This window comes from Arvicanthis niloticus, chromosome 6, assembly GCF_011762505.2.
Source record: "Arvicanthis niloticus isolate mArvNil1 chromosome 6, mArvNil1.pat.X, whole genome shotgun sequence".
Taxonomy (NCBI): Eukaryota; Metazoa; Chordata; class Mammalia; order Rodentia; family Muridae; genus Arvicanthis; species Arvicanthis niloticus.
This window is the reverse complement of record NC_047663.1, coordinates 19,946,171-19,964,152: the sequence shown is the minus strand read 5'-3', so window position 1 is coordinate 19,964,152 and position 17,982 is coordinate 19,946,171. Positions and strand designations below refer to the sequence as shown.

The 17,982-nt window shown below is 51.7% G+C and overlaps 1 protein-coding gene across 1 annotated transcript; it reads right to left on the bottom strand.

Moving 5' to 3' along the window:
- Nucleotides 1-1,314: 1,314 nt before the first annotated feature.
- On the bottom strand, nucleotides 1,315-17,428 carry Itga2b (integrin subunit alpha 2b). The gene is made up of 30 exons (XM_034504394.2): nucleotides 17,112-17,428; nucleotides 15,356-15,477; nucleotides 15,171-15,268; nucleotides 14,903-15,065; nucleotides 14,622-14,671; nucleotides 14,139-14,184; nucleotides 13,916-14,044; nucleotides 13,549-13,596; nucleotides 13,343-13,386; nucleotides 13,160-13,213; nucleotides 12,964-13,016; nucleotides 12,599-12,810; nucleotides 9,282-9,464; nucleotides 8,981-9,026; nucleotides 8,791-8,895; nucleotides 8,653-8,708; nucleotides 8,421-8,572; nucleotides 8,174-8,299; nucleotides 7,818-7,885; nucleotides 7,553-7,700; nucleotides 6,205-6,297; nucleotides 5,973-6,052; nucleotides 5,652-5,732; nucleotides 5,353-5,452; nucleotides 5,113-5,265; nucleotides 4,881-5,003; nucleotides 4,179-4,295; nucleotides 3,816-3,917; nucleotides 3,515-3,628; nucleotides 1,315-1,540 (listed from the first exon to the last, which is right to left on the bottom strand). The coding sequence occupies exons 1-30, from the start codon at nucleotides 17,297-17,299 to the stop codon at nucleotides 1,487-1,489; spliced, it is 3,108 nt and encodes a 1,035-aa protein (XP_034360285.1). The 5' UTR covers nucleotides 17,300-17,428; the 3' UTR covers nucleotides 1,315-1,486.
- Between the last annotated feature and the right edge of the window lie 554 nt (nucleotides 17,429-17,982).

Genomic DNA, 17,982 nt, shown 5'->3' with positions numbered 1-17,982 from the left:
GAATAGTCCAAGCACATGTTAGGTGCTCAACAACCATTTCTGGCACATGTGAACCAACAAACCCCACCTGACTCCAGAGGACAGCCTGACCTCTACCCCCCACCCCTGATCCCCACAACTGGAAATCTGCCTTCTGTACCTCATCACCTTTAAAGTGGAAGATCTGTCTCCTCAGAAAGATCAGCATCAGGGGGCAGCAGGGGACATCTGCTGTCCCCTCCCTGGAGTGATAACTGTCCTCCCCAAGCTTAGCCCAGCTGGCTTCTTCCGCCTCTCTTCCTTCAAAATAGCACTTTAAAGGCCTTTGTTGGGGGAAAGAGAGGAAAGCGGTGAAGGTTATTTTCCCAAGTCTTGGACTATTTGAAGTCTGTCCCTCCAAAACTATGCAAAATGAATAGCTTAAAGCTGCACACTGGGGAGCCAGGCATTGATGGCTCAAGTCTTTAATTCCAGTACCTGGGAAGTTGAAGTAGATGGATCTCTCTGAGTTCAGAGCCAGCCTGGTCTACACAATGACCTCTTGGTCAGCTAGGGCTATGTAATGAGAGTCTGTCTCAACACAAAAGAGATACAAAGCTGCCTACCAGGGACCCTGCAGTACTTCTCTGGGGCTCCTTATCCCCAACTTACTGCCCACTGAGTCTCATGGGAGGCTCTTCTGATTCCTCCCTCTCTCGATCACCCCTGCCACCACCCTGCTCTCTGCTCTGGGACAGCCATTTTCTGCCCTGTCAGTACTGACTCTGTTCAAGCTGCTACTGAAAGGTCCGGGACTCCCCAGAAGGGGGGTCCACTTAAGTCACAGGATAGCATGCACCCAAAGGACACACGAGAGACCGTCTTGCTGTAAAGCACGTGAGGTGGTTTATTAAATCAGAGCTCTGGGCCAGCCCATATCCCCATATCTCACATAGGGGATAGAGGGACTGACCTCGTGGCTCAGGGGTCTAGCGCTTATATATGGGCGGGGTAGGGAAAAAGGGAACTTTCTCGCGGGTGCACAGGATTGGTTGTTTTACTTTTTTTTGAACACTAGTAGGCTGTACCATGGGGCAGGGTGTAGTTCTTCCCTTGGCCAGTCAGTTTCTGGGATGTTCTTAACAGGCCTTTGTACTGTAACTTCCCCTCCTCTGTAACTAATTAGATGGACCCAAACCTGCTGGCAGGTGCTTTTCTGCCCAAGGTCTAAGGCGAAAAATTTACACATATTTCATAAGATGGCCTTTATAATTTTTCACTCTACACTACCAGCCTTAATCCCCACAGATATCCCTCGAGCTCCCACTTATTCTCAGACCCGAAGGCAGCATGGTGGACATTGGTGTCAAGCTCTTTATTAGGTAGTAGGAAAGGGGACACACCCAGTGTGCTGGGAAGCGGAGGCCCCATGGATTAGTTCCAACCCATGGAGTTCTGAGCAGAGGCAACTGGCTGGAACAGGAAGCAGACACTCAGGCTTCCCACAGCCCCCACACCCATTCTGCTGTTATTCCTCATCCTCTTCCTCCAGAGGTGGTCGGTTCCGCTTGAAGAAGCCAGCCTAGAGGGGGAGGGGCACAGGAGCTGAGGTCAGGGCACAGGGACAGGTTACCTGCTCCATCAGCTGCCTCAAAACCCATGCAATGGAGCTGTATCCCCAGCATCTGAGAAGTGGGATTTTTAAAATTGGGAGATGCTTCCTTCATCGATTAAAGAAAAAAGTTATATTTTATTTATTTATGCATGTGCATGTTTGAAGATCAGACGACAGCTTTTAAATATTGGTTCTCTCAGCTGGGCAGTGGTGGTGCATGCTTTTAGTCCCAGCACTAAAGGAGGCAGAGGCAGGCAGATTTCTGAGTTCGAGGCCAGCCTGGTCTACAGAGTGAGTTCCAGGACAGCCAGGGATACACAGAGAAACCCTGTCTCAAAACCAACAACAACCAAAAGGTTCTCTCCTAATATGTGGGTCCCAGAGTTAGAACTCAAGTCATTAGACTTGGTGGCAAGTGTACCTTTATCTCCTGAGCCGTCAGCAGCCCCTGTTTTGTTTTGTTTTGAGACAGGCTCTCCTGCAGCCCAGGCTGTCCTAGCACGCTCTGTGCAGCGTGTACTCCCAGACATTAGGATTACGTTTTTGTCACCATGCTTGGCTTTAACCTTTTTCCCTCTCTACATAACTCATCCTTATGTTTCCCAGCACACAGAAATGAGTGACCCTCTTAGGAACCAGGGCCAGGGTCTAGACAGGAGGTTCTCAGCCTGTGGGTCCAGACTGCTTTGGGAGTTGAAAACCCTTTCACATTTTAAGTCCATTGGAAAACATCGGATATTTACATTACAATTCATAATCGTGGCAAAATTATAGTCATGAAGTAGCAACAAAAATAATTTGATGCTTTGGGGTCACCACAACGCAGGGAACTGTATATGAGGGGTCGCAGCGTTAGGAAGGTGGAGAACCACTGGTCTAGATCCTTGAGCTTCTCCTCTCACTAAGGGGAAAGACAGTACTGAACTCGGTCATAGTCAGCTTCAGTAGTTTGACACAAACCTAAAGTCACCTGGGAAGAGGGAACCTTAAAAATTACCCAGGTCAGTCAGGCATGATGGTGCACACCTCTTATCCCAGCAGTTGGGAGACAGAAACGGGGGATCTCTGACTTCCAGTCTAGCCTGGTCTACAGAGCAAGTTCCAAGGCAGCCAGGACTACACAGAGAAACCCTGACTCAGAAAAACAAACAAAAGAAACAAAATCACCCAGACAGATCAGCCGGTGGCCATATGCCTTTGAGGCATTCTCTTTTTATAAAAATGTAACTTAAATTTTATTTCATATGTTTGAGCATTTTCATTTTGCCTGCATGTGTGTCTGTGCATGTCTGGTGCTGAAGGAACCTGAAGAGGCAGCCAGATCCCCTGGAACTGGAGTTACATAGGGTTGTAAGCTACTACGTGGGTGTTGGAACGGAATGCTGTCTTAGCCCATCCTTACAGTCCCATGAGACTTTTTCTTAATTGCTAACTGATGCAGGGGCCCAGCCCACTGTGTGGTGCTCTCCCTGGGCAGCCGGGCCTGGGCCATATAAGAAAGCAAGAAAGGAAGTAAGCCTCCGAGTCTCTATTCACTTCTGTTCCTGCCTCCACTTCCTGCCTTGTTTTATCTCGCTTACTGCGAAGTGTAAAATTAAATAAATCTTTTTCTCCCCAAGTTTCTTTTAGTCATGGTGTTTTATCACTGCAACAGAAACCTAACTAGGTCAGGAGGTGAGCCCTGCCCACAGCAGTCAGGAAACTCTGAGGGCAGGTCTCAGTTCCCTCAGACTTCCTGACAGCAGGGGGTTGTGGGGGAAGGAATCTGAAGGCCTGTAGATTTCAGGCGTTCTGCTGTGGGTGGGGGGAACGGTACTTGCCCAGCACAAGTCCTCAGAGAAATGGCATTCTAATAGCGGATATGGAGATGAGACAGGTCTTGTACCCCCATCTGCTAGACTATGGCCACCTGGGAAGTCTGTGCCTCCTTTTCAGCCTCACCTTCCACATGGCGAAAACTAGCAGGGTCAGCAGCAGCAGACCGCCCAGCACGCCCACCAGCACCCACCAGACAGGAACGGCCTTCTCCAAGGCCCGAAGCAGCTGTGTCTGCACCTGAGGGCAAACTGGATGTCACTTCACCGGGCCTGTGACCGGAATGCCCAGCCAAACCATCTCCTAGTAACCGTATCTCGGTCCTACAGAGGCCCCGCCCCTCTTCCTCGGACCTTGTCCTTCAATCCAGGGAGGTCCCGCCCCACGCTGGCTGGGAGCTGACAGCAGGAGAACTAGGGTCTCTTACCAGAGCTTGCCCGCTGGGCAAGCTGATCACCGGCACCGAGTAAGGTAGGGAGGAGACGTTGAACCAGGCGTGCGACTGCAGCACAAACTGCTCTTGCGGCCTCTGTAAGGGGCGGGGATGACGGTCGCTTACCGCAGCTACTCCAGGCCTGGAGATGGCCGCAATCCAAGCCCGGGACTCCCTGCTTTTGAGTTCCGCCCGGGTTTTACCCCATCCCCGCCCCAAGGCAAATCTTCCCTAGGCCTGTGTGAACGGACTTAAACCCAGAGCAAACTCCCAGCCCCGAGTCCAAAGGCCCTGCCTCCACAGACCCCGCCTCCACAGGCCCCGCCCCAGTCCCCGCCCACCCACGTCCAGCCCCACCTGGCGGAGGCTGGGTAGCCCCAGCATTGCTTGTACTGTGACCATGGCCCGCTGCCCGCGCACCATCTCCCGCAGCTCACACTCCACCACGGTACAGGGCGCTGAGCCGTCGCAGGTCTGAGGGGGATGTGTCATAAGTTCACAGGCCCTCCTGCTAATCATCCCCCATCAATCAAGGACCCAACACGAAGAGCCAGGAAGCACTGGTCTCTGGCTGAGCTTCATTCGATGGTTTCCTCTATATTCTGTTTGCTCAACAGTCCAAGGATATAGGGACGAGGCCCAGAAGGCAGGGGTCATCCATAGCCTGCGGTACTCGGTGTTTTTGTGACATTGGTTTGGCATCTTTTTTTCCCGGTTTTCGAGACAGGGTTTCTCTATGTAACCCCGTGGCTATTCTGGAACTAGTTCTGTAGATCAGACTGGCCTCCAACTCAGTGATCTAATTGACTCTGCCTCCCGATTGCTGGGATTAAAGGCGTGTACTACCATTGGCTCGCTTTGGTATTTCTTCAAACGAAAACAAAAGGACACACACACACACACACACACACACACACACACACACGGACACACACACACACAGAACCCACGTGTCCCCTCTATCCCAGCCAGCCCAGCATCTCACCAACACCACTGTCCTTGCTTCCCACCTCCTCTGGCTTCTAAGGGCCCCAGCTGGAACCCACTGAGCCTTCTCACCACCAGAACTGGGTCCTGCTGTCCCGGAGGCTTGGGTCCCTGCAGGGATGCCTGTCTGCGATCACGCTCATGATGGACCAGGGGAATGAAAGAAGGGCTGGGAGTGGGTAGCCTCTGGTCCACCTTGGGGGACAAGGGAATAATCAATTCACTTCCAGTGTATGCACCCACACCCTGTTCTGGCTGTCGGTCTGGTGTCTCTTAAAGCCCCTTCTCTCTCCCAGAACCTTACCTTGAGAAGCTTGGGGGCCGGCTGTGTGGAGCATAGGAGACCCCCCTGCGGCTCCACATCCAGGATGTAGAGTAGGTCCGAGGGCCGGGACTGGCCAGGAAGGTGGATGACGAGTCTGAGGCCATTCACAGTGCCAGGGCCATTGTTGTGGAGCTTGTGGGTAGAGACAGTGGGGTGGCTGGTGGCTCAACTGCCAGGCTGTAGTCCCCTAATCCCCCTTACCCAGAGGCTCCTCCCTACCTCATAGGTGTGTTCCACCCTGGAGACCCAGCTGTCCAAGCCATTCTGCTCCCTGTCACCTTCTTCTGCTGCCACCACCAGGGAGGCAGGGAAGGAGTTCCTGCAAGTGCCCAAGCCCCCAGAGTGCATCTGACTCCCTGACAGACCTCTGGTGGATCCTCCAGGACCCCACAAACTTTACCCTTTGTGAAATCCCTTCCACATGCTAATCACGGGTTATACCAAGCTACACGCCCACCTCCTCCTACGAACCGTAGGCCCCCCCCTGCCATTTCCTCTTCTCATGCCTTGTCTCTCACCCCCGAAGCTCCACTGTGGCTTCAGCTTGGACTGCCACAGACAACAGCAGAGCCTCACTGTTTGGATTCTGGCTGTTCTTGCTGGAGGGAAGAAGGCAGCAGAATTTCAGATGGCTCAGGGAAAGTTAATCCTACCCCAAAGAGCATACCACACTGGTTAGACCTGGAAATGGATGTCCACCAGGAGCCCAAGACCCAGAAACAAGTCACTGAAGAAGAATGGGAACAGGGCTCTTGGAAGGCCTTCCGGTGTGGGAGGGTTTCTGTATGAGGGTCGGATGGAGGAAGGCTGGTAGGCAGCTGCGCGACCCAGCTCAGTACCTTCTGATCTGCAACTGGAAGGACACAGACTCTCCAGCTTCTTCCAGGTTCTCAACGCTCACCAACATCGTAATTCCTATCTGGAAGAGGGAAAATCCAAAGTCACCACCTGAGTGTCCACCCTGGGCCCATTCCTCCTGCTCCAAAGCCACCATCATTATCCTCCACCTTCATGCCCCCAGGAGCTTCTCCACCCTGGGCTGTAGCTAGAGTTCCATCATGAAGCCCTTACCTGGGTGTCCTTTTTCATGGGGTTACCCAGCTCACAGAGTGCTACCCTGGACTCATTCTCCTTCTTCTGAGCACAGACAAGCCTCTCAAAGCCCTGGAGGTGCACAGACAGGTGGGACGGAGCAGCGTGGGTGTGGGGTGTCCTATATGTCTACAGAAGACTTGCCGGTCAGTCGTGGGGGAGGGGGGATTTCAAGGGACTGCCACCTTCTATTTCTGTACTGCTCTACTGCTGCGTCATTTTTGCTATTTTTAAAGGATTATCATTTTGGAAATAAAAAAAATATATTGCCCAGAGTGACCTAGTTGCTAAATTATATCAACAAAATAAAGCCAGATGTGGTGGTGCACACCTTTAATTCCAGCACTTGGGAGGCAGAGGCAGGCGGTTTTCTGAGTTCGAGGCCAGCCTGGTCTACAGAGTGAGTTCCAGGACAGACAGGACTACATAGAGAAACCTTGTCTCAAAAAAAGGGGTGGGGGTGGGGCTGAAGAGATGGCTCAGCGGTTAAGATCACTGACTGTTCTTTTAGAGGTTCTGAGTTCAATTTCCCAGCAACCACATGGTGGCTCACAACCATCTGTAATGGGATCCAATGCCCTCTTCTGGTGTGTGTGAAGACAGTTACAGTGGACTCACATACATAAAATAAATTTTTAAAAAAATGACATAGAACTGATCTCTGGCTTCCACAGGCATGTACACACATGTTATATGCATCCTTGCATGGCTGTATACATATGCACATATCTGCATGCACAAAGTCTGAATTTGACTTAATTTAAATGTTTTTTTTTTTTCTATAAGTGCCTGGCAACATTAGAGGGAAAGATGAAGTCTGCAGATTGTACATGTGGTGTGTGCTCGAGGATGTGGAAACCAGAGGTTGATTATTGGGTATCCTCAATAGCTGTTTATTTATTGAGGCAGGGCTTCATGGGTGTGGCTAGCCTGCCTGGCCAATGAGCTTCAGGGATGTGCCCATCGCCAAATCCCAGCACTAGGGTTCCAGGCTCACACTGCCATGGCCGGCTTTCCCTGCAGGTTCTGGGAAGCCAAAGCCAGGTTCTCTACTTGGGTGAAGAGAACTTGAACAGCTGAGCTGTCCCCAGCAGATGTGAAAGTGATTTTGATGAACATTTGCTTCCTGAGCCTTTTCGGTGATTTTGAAACAAACGGGATTCTAGACATTTGAACCAGTGGTCCTCATATGTACATTGCACCTATATGTGTCTAAAAGCTGAAAAATGCATACGTCTTTATAGCCAAGGAATTAGTGCAGTGTATCTTTGGGTGGGAGGCTGGAGTCAAGGCTGCTGGCTGCCTGTGCCCCAAGGTGGCACCTCACCTCAATGTTGCTGAGAGCCCGCATGTAGTGGGCACCTGGAGGCAGGTGCACAGCCAGCTCCGCCTCATAGGCCCCCTCGCCGTCATTGGCTGCTTCAATCTTCAGCTCCAACACGTTGTCAGCACCAATTAGCAGTGGGGAGTCCCCCCTGTATGGGGAGTGCTTGGTTTAGGACTGAAGGCCAGGGGTGTGAGAAAGGACTCAGGTAAGGAGTGGGTCCCCCGGGGCATGGAGGTTCAGGGTAGGTAGAATAGAAGACTCTCACGCTGTAGCTGTGAGCCGGAGCTCAGGCACACACAGGTCGTCTTCCCCACAGTCCAGGATGATTCGAGTCTAGGGGATGCAATAGAATGTGGGTGTAAGCTGAGGGCTTATGAGGTTTAGGGGTCACCTCAGAGCTCAGAGAGCAACCATAGCTCCAGGGGGGCCTCTTCAGACTTTAAAGAGTAAGGGCTGGAGCAAACGAAAGGGATTTCAGATGGTGCCCAAGTTCTGGTGATAGTTGGCTTAGGAGTTACAACAATGTTTGGGGGACACTGGGATTTGGGATGACTTCAAGGTTTGGAATGCACGGTTTTAAGTCCTTCCCCACCAGGGATCTTGCTCGCCCCCTGTTCCTACCTGCTCCTGGACATGGGTATCTCCATGCAACACCACAGCCGGGGCTTTTCCAGTCTCTTCCGGGGGCAGCGACACGTTGAAGCTTAGCACAATTGGGCTCAGCTTGTCCCGGAAGTCGGCCTCATCCTAGCACATGGCAAGAGTCTGGCTATCTGTTGCTGTGCCCACACCCTTTGCTGGAGTCCTGGGGCTGGCTCCAGGAGAACCCTGTACACACCCAGCTCCTCCCATTTTAGCCTGAGCATACTCGAAGGAAGGCCCTGGTGGTGTGGCAGATAGGTCTGGTTTTTTCACCCAGGTCCAGGCTCAGGGTGAGGCTAGCCTGTTGAGAGGCCAGCAGGAGCACCCGGCGGCCCTGAAGGGGCTTCTGTAGGTCCAGCTGCAGCTCTGCCTTTAGATCTGCAGGGCAAGCAGGAAGGATTCAGGTCTCCCTCTAGTGGGACACCCAAATCTCCCTTCCTCCGACCCATGCCACTCACTCAGCTTCTGAGGAATGTTATGTCCTGTGACTCCCACACACATCTGGATGTCAAAGCTGCAAAGATGAGGGCAGGTTTGTGGGTTAGGGCCTCTTAAGGTCCCAAACCCTGCCAAGTCTGTGCCCTCCACCTCCTCACCAGCTGACTGGTGTTTTTGTCGGTTCCAGGACACAGTTCTTCAGTGTGGGATTCAGGAAGTCTTGAACCATCAGGATGGCAGTGGCCATCACCACAGGCTGAGCTCTGATGGGATTGGAGGAGGCTCAGCACTCTGTTCTTCCTGACTCAGCCCCTCTGATGTGGCCCCTCCCCCCTAGCCCGTGCTCACCTGTACACAGCCACCTTGCTAGCCCCATATGCGCCCACAACCAGGTCTACAGGTGGAGGGAGAAAAGTCAAAAGGCGCCATCAGTGTAGGGCAGAGAGCAAGTCCTTATCTTCCAAAAATTCTTCATACCATCAACCCCCTGGAAGTTCAAGTTGTCTTGTAGCCAAACCCAATCATCCCAGGTGTGTACACAAATTAGAGCCCCATCTGGCACCAGGTCAGACACGCACCCCCCAGCCGAGCGTTTCTCCACAAGTGCTCAAAGGCCTATCTTGACTGGCTGGCTGCAACCCACAGTCACCTGGGTATCCGTTGTCGTCGATGTCCACAGCGCCACGAAGGGAGAAGCCAAAGCCAGAGCCTGTGGGGAAGGGGCTGTCCAGGACCTGGGAGGGGCGGGGACTCAGCCCTTCACTCTGACCCAGGTATATCAGCACTTGGCCCTGATCACTGGGACCCCCGTAGGGGGCAGCCACAGCAACATCTGGAAGGAGAAAGCAAGTGTGGCTGTTTGTGATTGAGTCTCCCCAGGGGATTCTGCCAGTGTCTCCAGAGCTGCTTCTCTAGCCCTGTTCTCTAGGTCCTGGAAGACCAAGAAAAGGGTGCAAATCCTCCAGGTACTAACAGATCGTTACAAAGTTCCAACAGTCTTCACTGTCTATCAAGGGAAATGCACTGAGAAGATTCCATTTACTCAGCCCAGTGGTGGCCCAGGACTTTGGTTTTAGTGATCTGGAGGCAGAGGCAGGTGGATCTCTGTGAGTTTGAGGCCAGCCTGATCCAGAGTGAGTTCCAGGACAGCCAGGGCTACACACACACACACACACACACACACACACACACACACACAAAACCTTGTCTCAACAAACAAACAAACAAACAAACAAACAAAATATTCCATTTATTCCTGATAATTGGGTGTTTTATCCTGTTTCCTGTTATTATTGTTAATTTGAGACAGGGTTTTGGTTTTCTAAGAAAAGGTCTCTCTCTCTGTAGCCCTCCTGTTCTGGAATTTGTTATGTTAGACCAGGCTGGCCTTAAATTCTCAAGAGATCTGCCTGCTTTGGCCTCCTTAGTGCTGGGATTAAAGGTGTGTGCCACCATGCTCCTGACACAGGTTGGCATATGTCACACGCTGGCCTCTAGTTCTTTATGTAGCTGAGTCATTTGTTCTGACTTTGAGCTTCTGGTCCTCCTGGCTTTACCTCCGTTGTCTAGGAGGACCGGCATGGGCACTGTCAAACCCGGTCTATCTATGGTGGGCTGGAGCTTCGTGCATGTTAGGCAAGCTCTCTGTAAGCTCAGCCACGTCTCTGCCCTGAGTTCCAGAAGATTCAATAACTGAGCCTAGGCTGAGGTAAAGAACTTCCTAATGCACATGAGGTCCTCCATTCAATCCCCAGTGAGGGGGCGGCGGTAGGCCTGGTACACTGCGGTGTGCATTTGCTCCCAGCACTCAGGAGGCAGAGGCAGGCAGATTTCCGTGAAATCTGGTGTATATATTGAATTCCAGGCCAGCCCAGGCTACATAGTGAGACCCTGTTTCAAAATACAAAACAGAACCGAGAAATAAATAAATAAATACGAACTGAACCCTATTCTCCAGATGTTAACCGTGTAAAACTATCACAGCCACATCACTGGCTCAGTGACACTAAAGACTTTAAGACCTTCCCTGAAAGTGTGTCTTTTAGCATAACCTCATTATATTATTGTATGATCTCTTTGCATAAGACTAAGTTAGATCCATGTCTATGTATCTTAACTGTCCTCCCTTTGTTTTCTGATTTTGTTTTCAGCATGTCTTGTTGTTTTCTAGATCATTGTATACTTGATTCAAATAAAAGTATTTCATCCCAGTCTTCAGGTTGCAGAGGCAGGTGGATCTCTGTGAGTTCAAGGTCAGCCTGGTCTACATAGAGAGTTCCAGGCCAGCTACACCTATACAGGGAGACCTTGTCTCAAAAACACAACCGACAGAGACCTCTGACTACAATGGTATCCTCCAGTCCCATGGCTCCTCTGTCTCCGTCTTTGTCTCACTTGGTCTTCATGAATTTTCTAACCATTTGGTTTGCTGTTCATTTCTTCAGTTTTCTTGCCCCATGGCTAGTTTTGGGGCAGCCTGGCCAGACTTTCTCTGCAGCTAATTCAGCCCAGGGTAGCAGGAAATGCAGAGCAGATGGGGCTCCCACTGTAGCCTTCCTCGGAACCCTTGGGGCTTCTCATCCATCTTGTGGACTTCCTCATAGTACTTCTTTTTAGTTATCTCCCTTCTTCCGGGCTGTCAGCCCACGGCCATCAGTAAGGGATCCATTGCACAGTTTCTTCCTGCTTTCCCCGTGTGACCTTTGAATTAATATCTCCTGCCTCTGGATGGAATGTCTGCATCCACAGGCATTAGAGGGACCCTGCTCAGGCTGACCCCTCCAGTTCTTTGAAATACTACTTTCCTTTGTATCCACACACTCCCCATCCTTCCAAATTAAAGATGACCCTCCCATGGTTCCCATCCCCGTTGCATGATGGCCCTGCTTTTCCTTTCTTAGTCAGATTGAGAAGAGAGCTGTCTGCATTGCCCACCGAGTGCTTCACCTCTATTCATATCCTGCCCCATCCGCTGTGGCCTTCTGCTTTATGTCCCTAAGCTGCCCTTCACTGGCTGGCTGGTTTTTTGAGAGAGGGTTTAATGTATCCCAGACTGCTCTCCAACCTCATCTGTAGCAGAGGATGATGACCTTGGACTTCTGATCCTCCTGCCTCCACTCCTTGAGTGCTGGGATTGCTGGTATGCACCACCATACCTGGTCTTGGTTGGTTCCTGTCACCGCCACCAATGAGCTCATTCTTGCTAAAGCAGTCCCATTTAACTGCTCCTTTCAGGAGGGAGGGTCCCTCAGACCATTCCTTCCTCCTGTTCAAACGTTTTGTGTTTTGAACAAAACTCTGCTTTGAACTCTGCTTTGTGGGCCGCTGATCTCCTGGTCTCTCTCCCATCCATCTGAACATTCTGTCTGTTTCCCAACATCACCTCTGGGTGTTTCCCTAAACGCCTTTACTTCTCCGAGTTCCACACTGGACCTCTTCCTGTTTCACAGCCCCCAGATCCCATTGCTCTCCCAAATTCTCTATCTTGCCCTGGCCTCTTCTCATGGAAGTGGGGGAAGTCAATGATGGCAGTTCTCAGTATTATTTCTGCTTAATATTCCCAAGCCCTTCAAACTCAGCTAGCCCAGAACTGAGCTACAAAGCCCCTGCTCTCGCTCCTGCCCCACTCCCCTTCCTGTCTGACCATATTCCATATTCCATTCCCCACCCAGCACTAAAAGTCCAAGCCCTAAACTCTGTAAAGTCACCTCATCTCTAACTCCATTCTGCATGCAGGGGTCACCATGCTGGCCTCTAGACAACTGTCTCAACTGGATTCCTTGAACTCTGGTACCCACGTTCCACTCAGCAGTCAAGCCTTTTCTAGGCCTAGGTGTCCAAGGTGTTTCTGTGCCTCAGCCTCTCTCACACTGGGATTACAGGTGTACTCCATCATACATGGCGTAAGTCCATCTTTTTGTGAGGGCTTCTAGTCCTCTTATGGCCAAATGCAGCCCCTCTACTCACCATTATAGCCGTCTCGGTTGAGGTCACCCAGGGGTGCAATGGCAGATCCAAATCTCCCATAGAGCTGAGTGCCAGTCAGCAGGAGAGTGGGTGTGCTCAGAGCTTGGGGGCCCTTAGGCTGCAGAAACAAATATACTCGGCCCACCTCGGCCAGCTTGAGGTCTGTCCTGCTCTCCATGTACAGTGGAGCCCCCACCAGTAGATCATGCCGCCTGTGGACCAGATGGGCAAAGTTAGGTACAGCTGAGCAAGGAAGATGCTGGGAATGAGGGCGATTCTTGGGCACCCTTGGGAGAAGATGGTAACTCCCGCCTCTGGCCATTAAAAACCCAACTGGGTAAGGGTGGGACAGTCCCTCTTCTTACCCGTCCCCATTGACGTCAGTGACTGCCACCGAGTGCCCGAAATATGAAGCCAGCTACAAGACGAAGAGCATTTCAGCCTGTGCTTCTGCACTCAGCATCTTCTCTTAGCCATCACTCTCAAATCCCATGAACTAGCTTGGGTGTGTGGGTTTCGGTTCCCTAACCTTGGCCACCCCCACGGGGTTACTGCCCCCACCTGCTCTCCATGCAGCCGGTGCAGGGGCTGGTAGTAGGAGTCCAAAATTTCCACCTGCATGGAGGGACACACCGAAATGTATCTTTCATGTTCCCTCAGGGGGTTCTCACTCTCACTGAGAAAAGGCAGGGCACTAGGGTCAGGGGGCTCGGAATGCCAAGCAGTCAGAGAGCTGCTACTCACCGCTCCTAAGGTCCAGCTCCAAGTGGGGGCACCAAGTATATATTCTGGGGAGAGCAAGGCTCAGCAAATCAGACCCTCAGTATCCACTTACTCAGTTCTCGCACCAGGACCCAGGGGAAATTGTGCGGAGGTTGCTCCTGCCCAGGGCTCCACTCCCTCCCGCCCGCCCCCCCCCCCCACCCACCCCCAATAACTGCATTCCTTGCCTGTAGTGTGCGGATCCCCATCGAACTCGCCCACAGCTACCGAATATCCTGAAGACACAGCACAGTTTAGCAGTTTCCGAGTAAAGGAAGGAGAAAGAGCTCAAGGGTCATGAGTACCGAGGTCATTAGTACAAACTGCCTTGTGCAGCTAGGAGAACTGAGGCGTGCCCGAGATCTCGCTAGAATCCACAGCAAGAAGGGCGAGCCAGTGTGGATGGGAACTGGACATGTGTGGGGAAGAGGCAGGGATAGAGGGCGGGGTGCCTTTGTGCTGGGGTTGCCTAGCTAAGATTGGCATAGAGGCTTGAACAGAGGCAGGACCTGACTCAGGGTTTTGGGAAGCCTAGAAAGGAGCTGCCAGGGTTACCCCGGTAACCGTGGGAATACACTTCGCTGCCGTAGTCATGGGTGAAGCGCTGGTTGGGAACATGCCACAAAAGGGTACCCGGGCGGTACCTCGAGATGATAGTCTCAATTGGAACGCGAGCCAGGAGACCTGGGAAGGGCACAGGGACAGGACTATGGAAGCCCAGAAACATGAGTCTACCCAGACTGCGAGATGGGAGTGGGTTGGATTACTGGGCACATACCTACAAAAAAGTAGCCTCCAGGGGCTCCAAGCACTAGCTCCCCAGCCTGAAAAAGAAGTCCTGGTCGTGAGAGGATCTCCTATGGAACAACCCTAAACCGCTTTAAATCGCTTTCCCAGTCGTTGCCCCCTTTCTCGCACCCCGCCCCAATTCCTCATCCCATTCCTCTTCCCCTTGCCTCCCAAAGGGTGCTCCTCACCAGGCCTCCCCCTTTCCTGGAGCCTTTATGGTATTGCCTGCATGGTATTCTCGTATTCATTTATTTATTTTTTTTTCTTGTTTTTTTTTTTTCGCTTTTTTTTTTCTCGTATTCATTTATTATCATCCTCCACACCCCACCCCGTCTCCTTTTAAGAGCAGTCTCACTTTGAAGCTCAGGCTTGCCTCCAACTTGCTATATAGCTCAGGCTGACCTCAAACTCGCGATCCCCCTGCCTCAATCACCAAGCTGAGCGCTCTTATTTGCTTTTGCCTATGACTTGCCTGGGTCACCGCCAAGCTGAAGCCTGCTTCACAGTGTCGCTTGTCAGTTCCTACAAGAGGCAAGCGGGGGATCAGCCAAGGGTGGAGGCTCCCTGAACTCGCGCTTAAGCCAAGAGTCCTGTGTGGGCAGGCGAAACTATGCAGAACGGGGAGGGCGCGGAGGCGGGGCCCAGGGGGCGTGGTGTACTGGAAGGGCGGGGTTCCCAGAGCACGAGGTTGGTGGTGGTAGTACGGGGTTTGCAGCAACTAGTGGGCAGAGCGAATGGAGGACCAGCACTTACTAAAACCCTTTTCGTAAACGGAGTTCATGGTGTTGTCGCGACAGGGCGAGTACTCTGCGCGAGCCCCGCTTTGGACCTGAGCCAGGAAGCAGCCTCCTACCGGAGTCTTCTCTGCCTCATCGAACTTTTCTAGAACATTCCAGTGCTGCCAGGGGGCACAGGCCTAGAGCAGAGCCACAGGAGAGTGGAGGAAGGGAGCTTATTTGGGCTTCCCCCAACATGTCCCTGCCCTGGACCTGCTTCCCTTTGACCTGTCCTCAGTGCCCACCACAATGACGTCATTCCAGCTGATGACTGATGCCCCAAGTCCTTGCCCGGTCTTGAAGGTATAATAAGTTTGGAAGCTCGAGTTTCGTGTCTCATCCCCTGGAGGGCACAAGAAAAGGTGGAGCTCTGGAGCCCGGCCATCTATTTCCACCTGGCTCCCCCTTTCCTTCCATGCTTGAGACTCACTGAGGTCGAAGAGCAACGGGTTGCACGTGCCGCCACTGGCCTTCCAGGGGCACAGGAACACGCCTCCAGTCTCCTCTTGACTTGCGTTTAGGGCCCTGGGGGCGCCCACCACGATGGACACGCTGTGTAGAAAAGCTGGCTGAGCACAGGTTGTGGTCTTTCTATCCTGCCCAGTGCCCACTACCCCAGCAGTACCTGGAAGGAGGTGTGGCAAAGGAAAAACTGGACCATCTTTCCTCACAGATAGTCCATTAAGACCAACCTCTTCATTTTAGCTGAAAGTGGGCTCTTAGGAAATTAACCTGAGACTAAACCAGTTGGTTTGGTTTGCTTAGGAAGCCTTTAATAATTTCCCGTACCCCCACTCCCTCCCAACAAGAGTCAAACAAAATGTCTGCCTGTCAAACTTGTAGAGAGATCCCTTAGTGAGACCTGGTTAGAAGGGGGAAGGCTGGGGAGAGCTAACTGGGATGTGTGGTGCTGACATGGTTGAGGAGCCTAGCAGATTTCTGTTTAAATCAGGCCCGCCATATGTAAAGTGGCGGTAACTGCAACCAATTCTGCTGTTGGAAGAGGAAATACAATAAAAGTATGAGAGGTATTTAGTGTGCCCTGGCAACATGTCTTTGTAAAAGTGCGTGTGTTAATAAACATACAGGATGCTTATTAAATTGTGTCCATGTGACCAGACTTTGGGGAAAGAAGCAGGAGACAGAGGAAGACAAGACAGGAGTTGAACTGAAACACTCAGGAGCTCTGAAGCCAGGAGGGTTTCATTTGGTTGTTTTTGCTTGATTTGTTTTCAGACAGGCTTTCTCTACATAGCGTTGGCTGTCCCGGAACTCACTGTTTAGACTAGCAGGCTGACGTTGAATTCACAGGGTGCTGCCTACCTCTGCTTTCCATTAAAGGAAATTAAAGGTGATCGGAGTGACACCCAGCTCAGGAGTTCTATTTATTTATTCCGACTGAGTCTTGTTATGTGGCCCTGGCTATTTAACTTGTGGTAGTTCTCCTGCCTCAGCTTTCAAGTACTGTGTTTACAAGCAGGTGCTACCACGCTCAGCTAGAGATGCACTCTTTAGAACCATCAGAATTGAGCCAACCCTAGGTTCCTTCCCCTTCCTGGATAGTCTCTGGATGAAAGCCATCTCAGGAAGGGAACCTGATTTTTGATAAAGTGGCTCTCTTCGGTAGAAGAAATAATTTCTTGCATCTGTCTTTGAGAACAGCCATTCCTATTCCCCAGAGCTGGGCGTTCCAGTGTCCATCTCAATAAGTCACTCAGGATAAACATAGCTACGCAGATGAGCCAGGACTCTCTAATCTTAGCAGTCTGACCTCAAAGCCTGATCCATACTGACTGTTAGTAATCAATTACTTCTTTCCAAACATCTGTAAATTGGAAGGAGATGAGACGTGGAACAGAGGAAAGCAAGGTGTACCGGGTGGGCACTTGTAGCTTTGCCAGTCAGTTTAGGGTGAGGAGGGACGGAAAGCGGGTCACATCACTGATGCTTGGGGAAAAGGGAAAAGAAGCCATCATCTTTTACCTTTTTTGCTCTGTGCTCATCCCCTACCCCCCACCCCATCGCTATCCCTCCGCAGTACCCTCCCTGGAACCTGTCCCTCCCCCCGCACTCCTGACAGGAGCTTCACTCAGACAGACCCTAGAATCAACCTTGCTCAATTAGATACCACAGGAGCAATGTTAGGGGGCAGACCTCTCAATACCCATGTTTCCTTTAGCGCTCACCTCCCATGGTTGTTCTTATGAAAGTCTACTGCAAAGCCAAAGTGGCTGCCATTGGGCCCTGCATAGATGGAGAACTTCACAGAGTCCAGGTTCAAGGCCCAGGCTGGAGGAGCAACACCAGGTCCCAAGAACAGTGGTGTCCACTGTAGAAGCCACAGAGTATGCCATGTGCATGAAGCTCTGGCCATCTTCCTTCTCTCCAAATGTCCTAAACAGGAATGGGCCAGCCTTCTCCCCTTCCCTGAAGTTCCCACCACCGGAAGTTTCAGCTTATCAGACTGGAACTCATGGCTGAGCAGCAGGCATGGCAGAGGGCAATAGCCTCTCGACCACATGGTCTATAGGACTCCTAGGAAGGGGGAGGGTCCACCCTGGGATGGATGCTCCTCCCTTCTCTCCAGGAAAGCTCAACCCTCACCACCACCCCAGTCCTGTTGATTCTGTTTCTCAGCCACGTGCCCTGAGGTCCTCTTTCTCCTTCTCTGTCACTAAGACAGTCCAGCCACCATCCCTCTCTTCCTGGGAAAGTATAACCATGAACTCACTGGCCTGTCTTGCTTCCCCACACAGCTCATAGCTGTATAGCTTCTGCCTCCTCCATGGAGCTGACCATTCTGCTCTTGAACACTGTGACTTGGCCAGAGGGAGAGGAAGGAGTAAGGAAGCTGTGCACCCCTGATAAGACCCACGGCTGTCATCATTTTGAGTAGGACATTTATCCACTTCCTCCCCCAGGAGCCTTTGGGCAGCCTTGGCCAGCGGCATTTGGCCATCGCTTTCCTCAAGTCTCCATCTTGAACCAAGTCTTAGTGCGGTTACACTGGTGCCTTCAGTAGTGGGCAAATGAGTGATGAATGGATCTTGGCCTACG

Excerpts from the sequence above, each read along its gene's own strand:
- Itga2b (XM_034504394.2), bottom strand. The coding sequence starts at position 17,299 with ATGGCCAGAGCTTCATGCACATGGCATACTCTGTGGCTTCTACAGTGG. Across the intron at positions 15,066-15,170 it reads GCTGGAATGACGTCATTGTG|GCCTGTGCCCCCTGGCAGCA; the intron begins GTGGGCACTGAG and ends GCTCTGCTCTAG. Across the intron at positions 8,573-8,652 it reads TAACATTCCTCAGAAGCTGA|ATCTAAAGGCAGAGCTGCAG; the intron begins GTGAGTGGCATG and ends CTTGCCCTGCAG.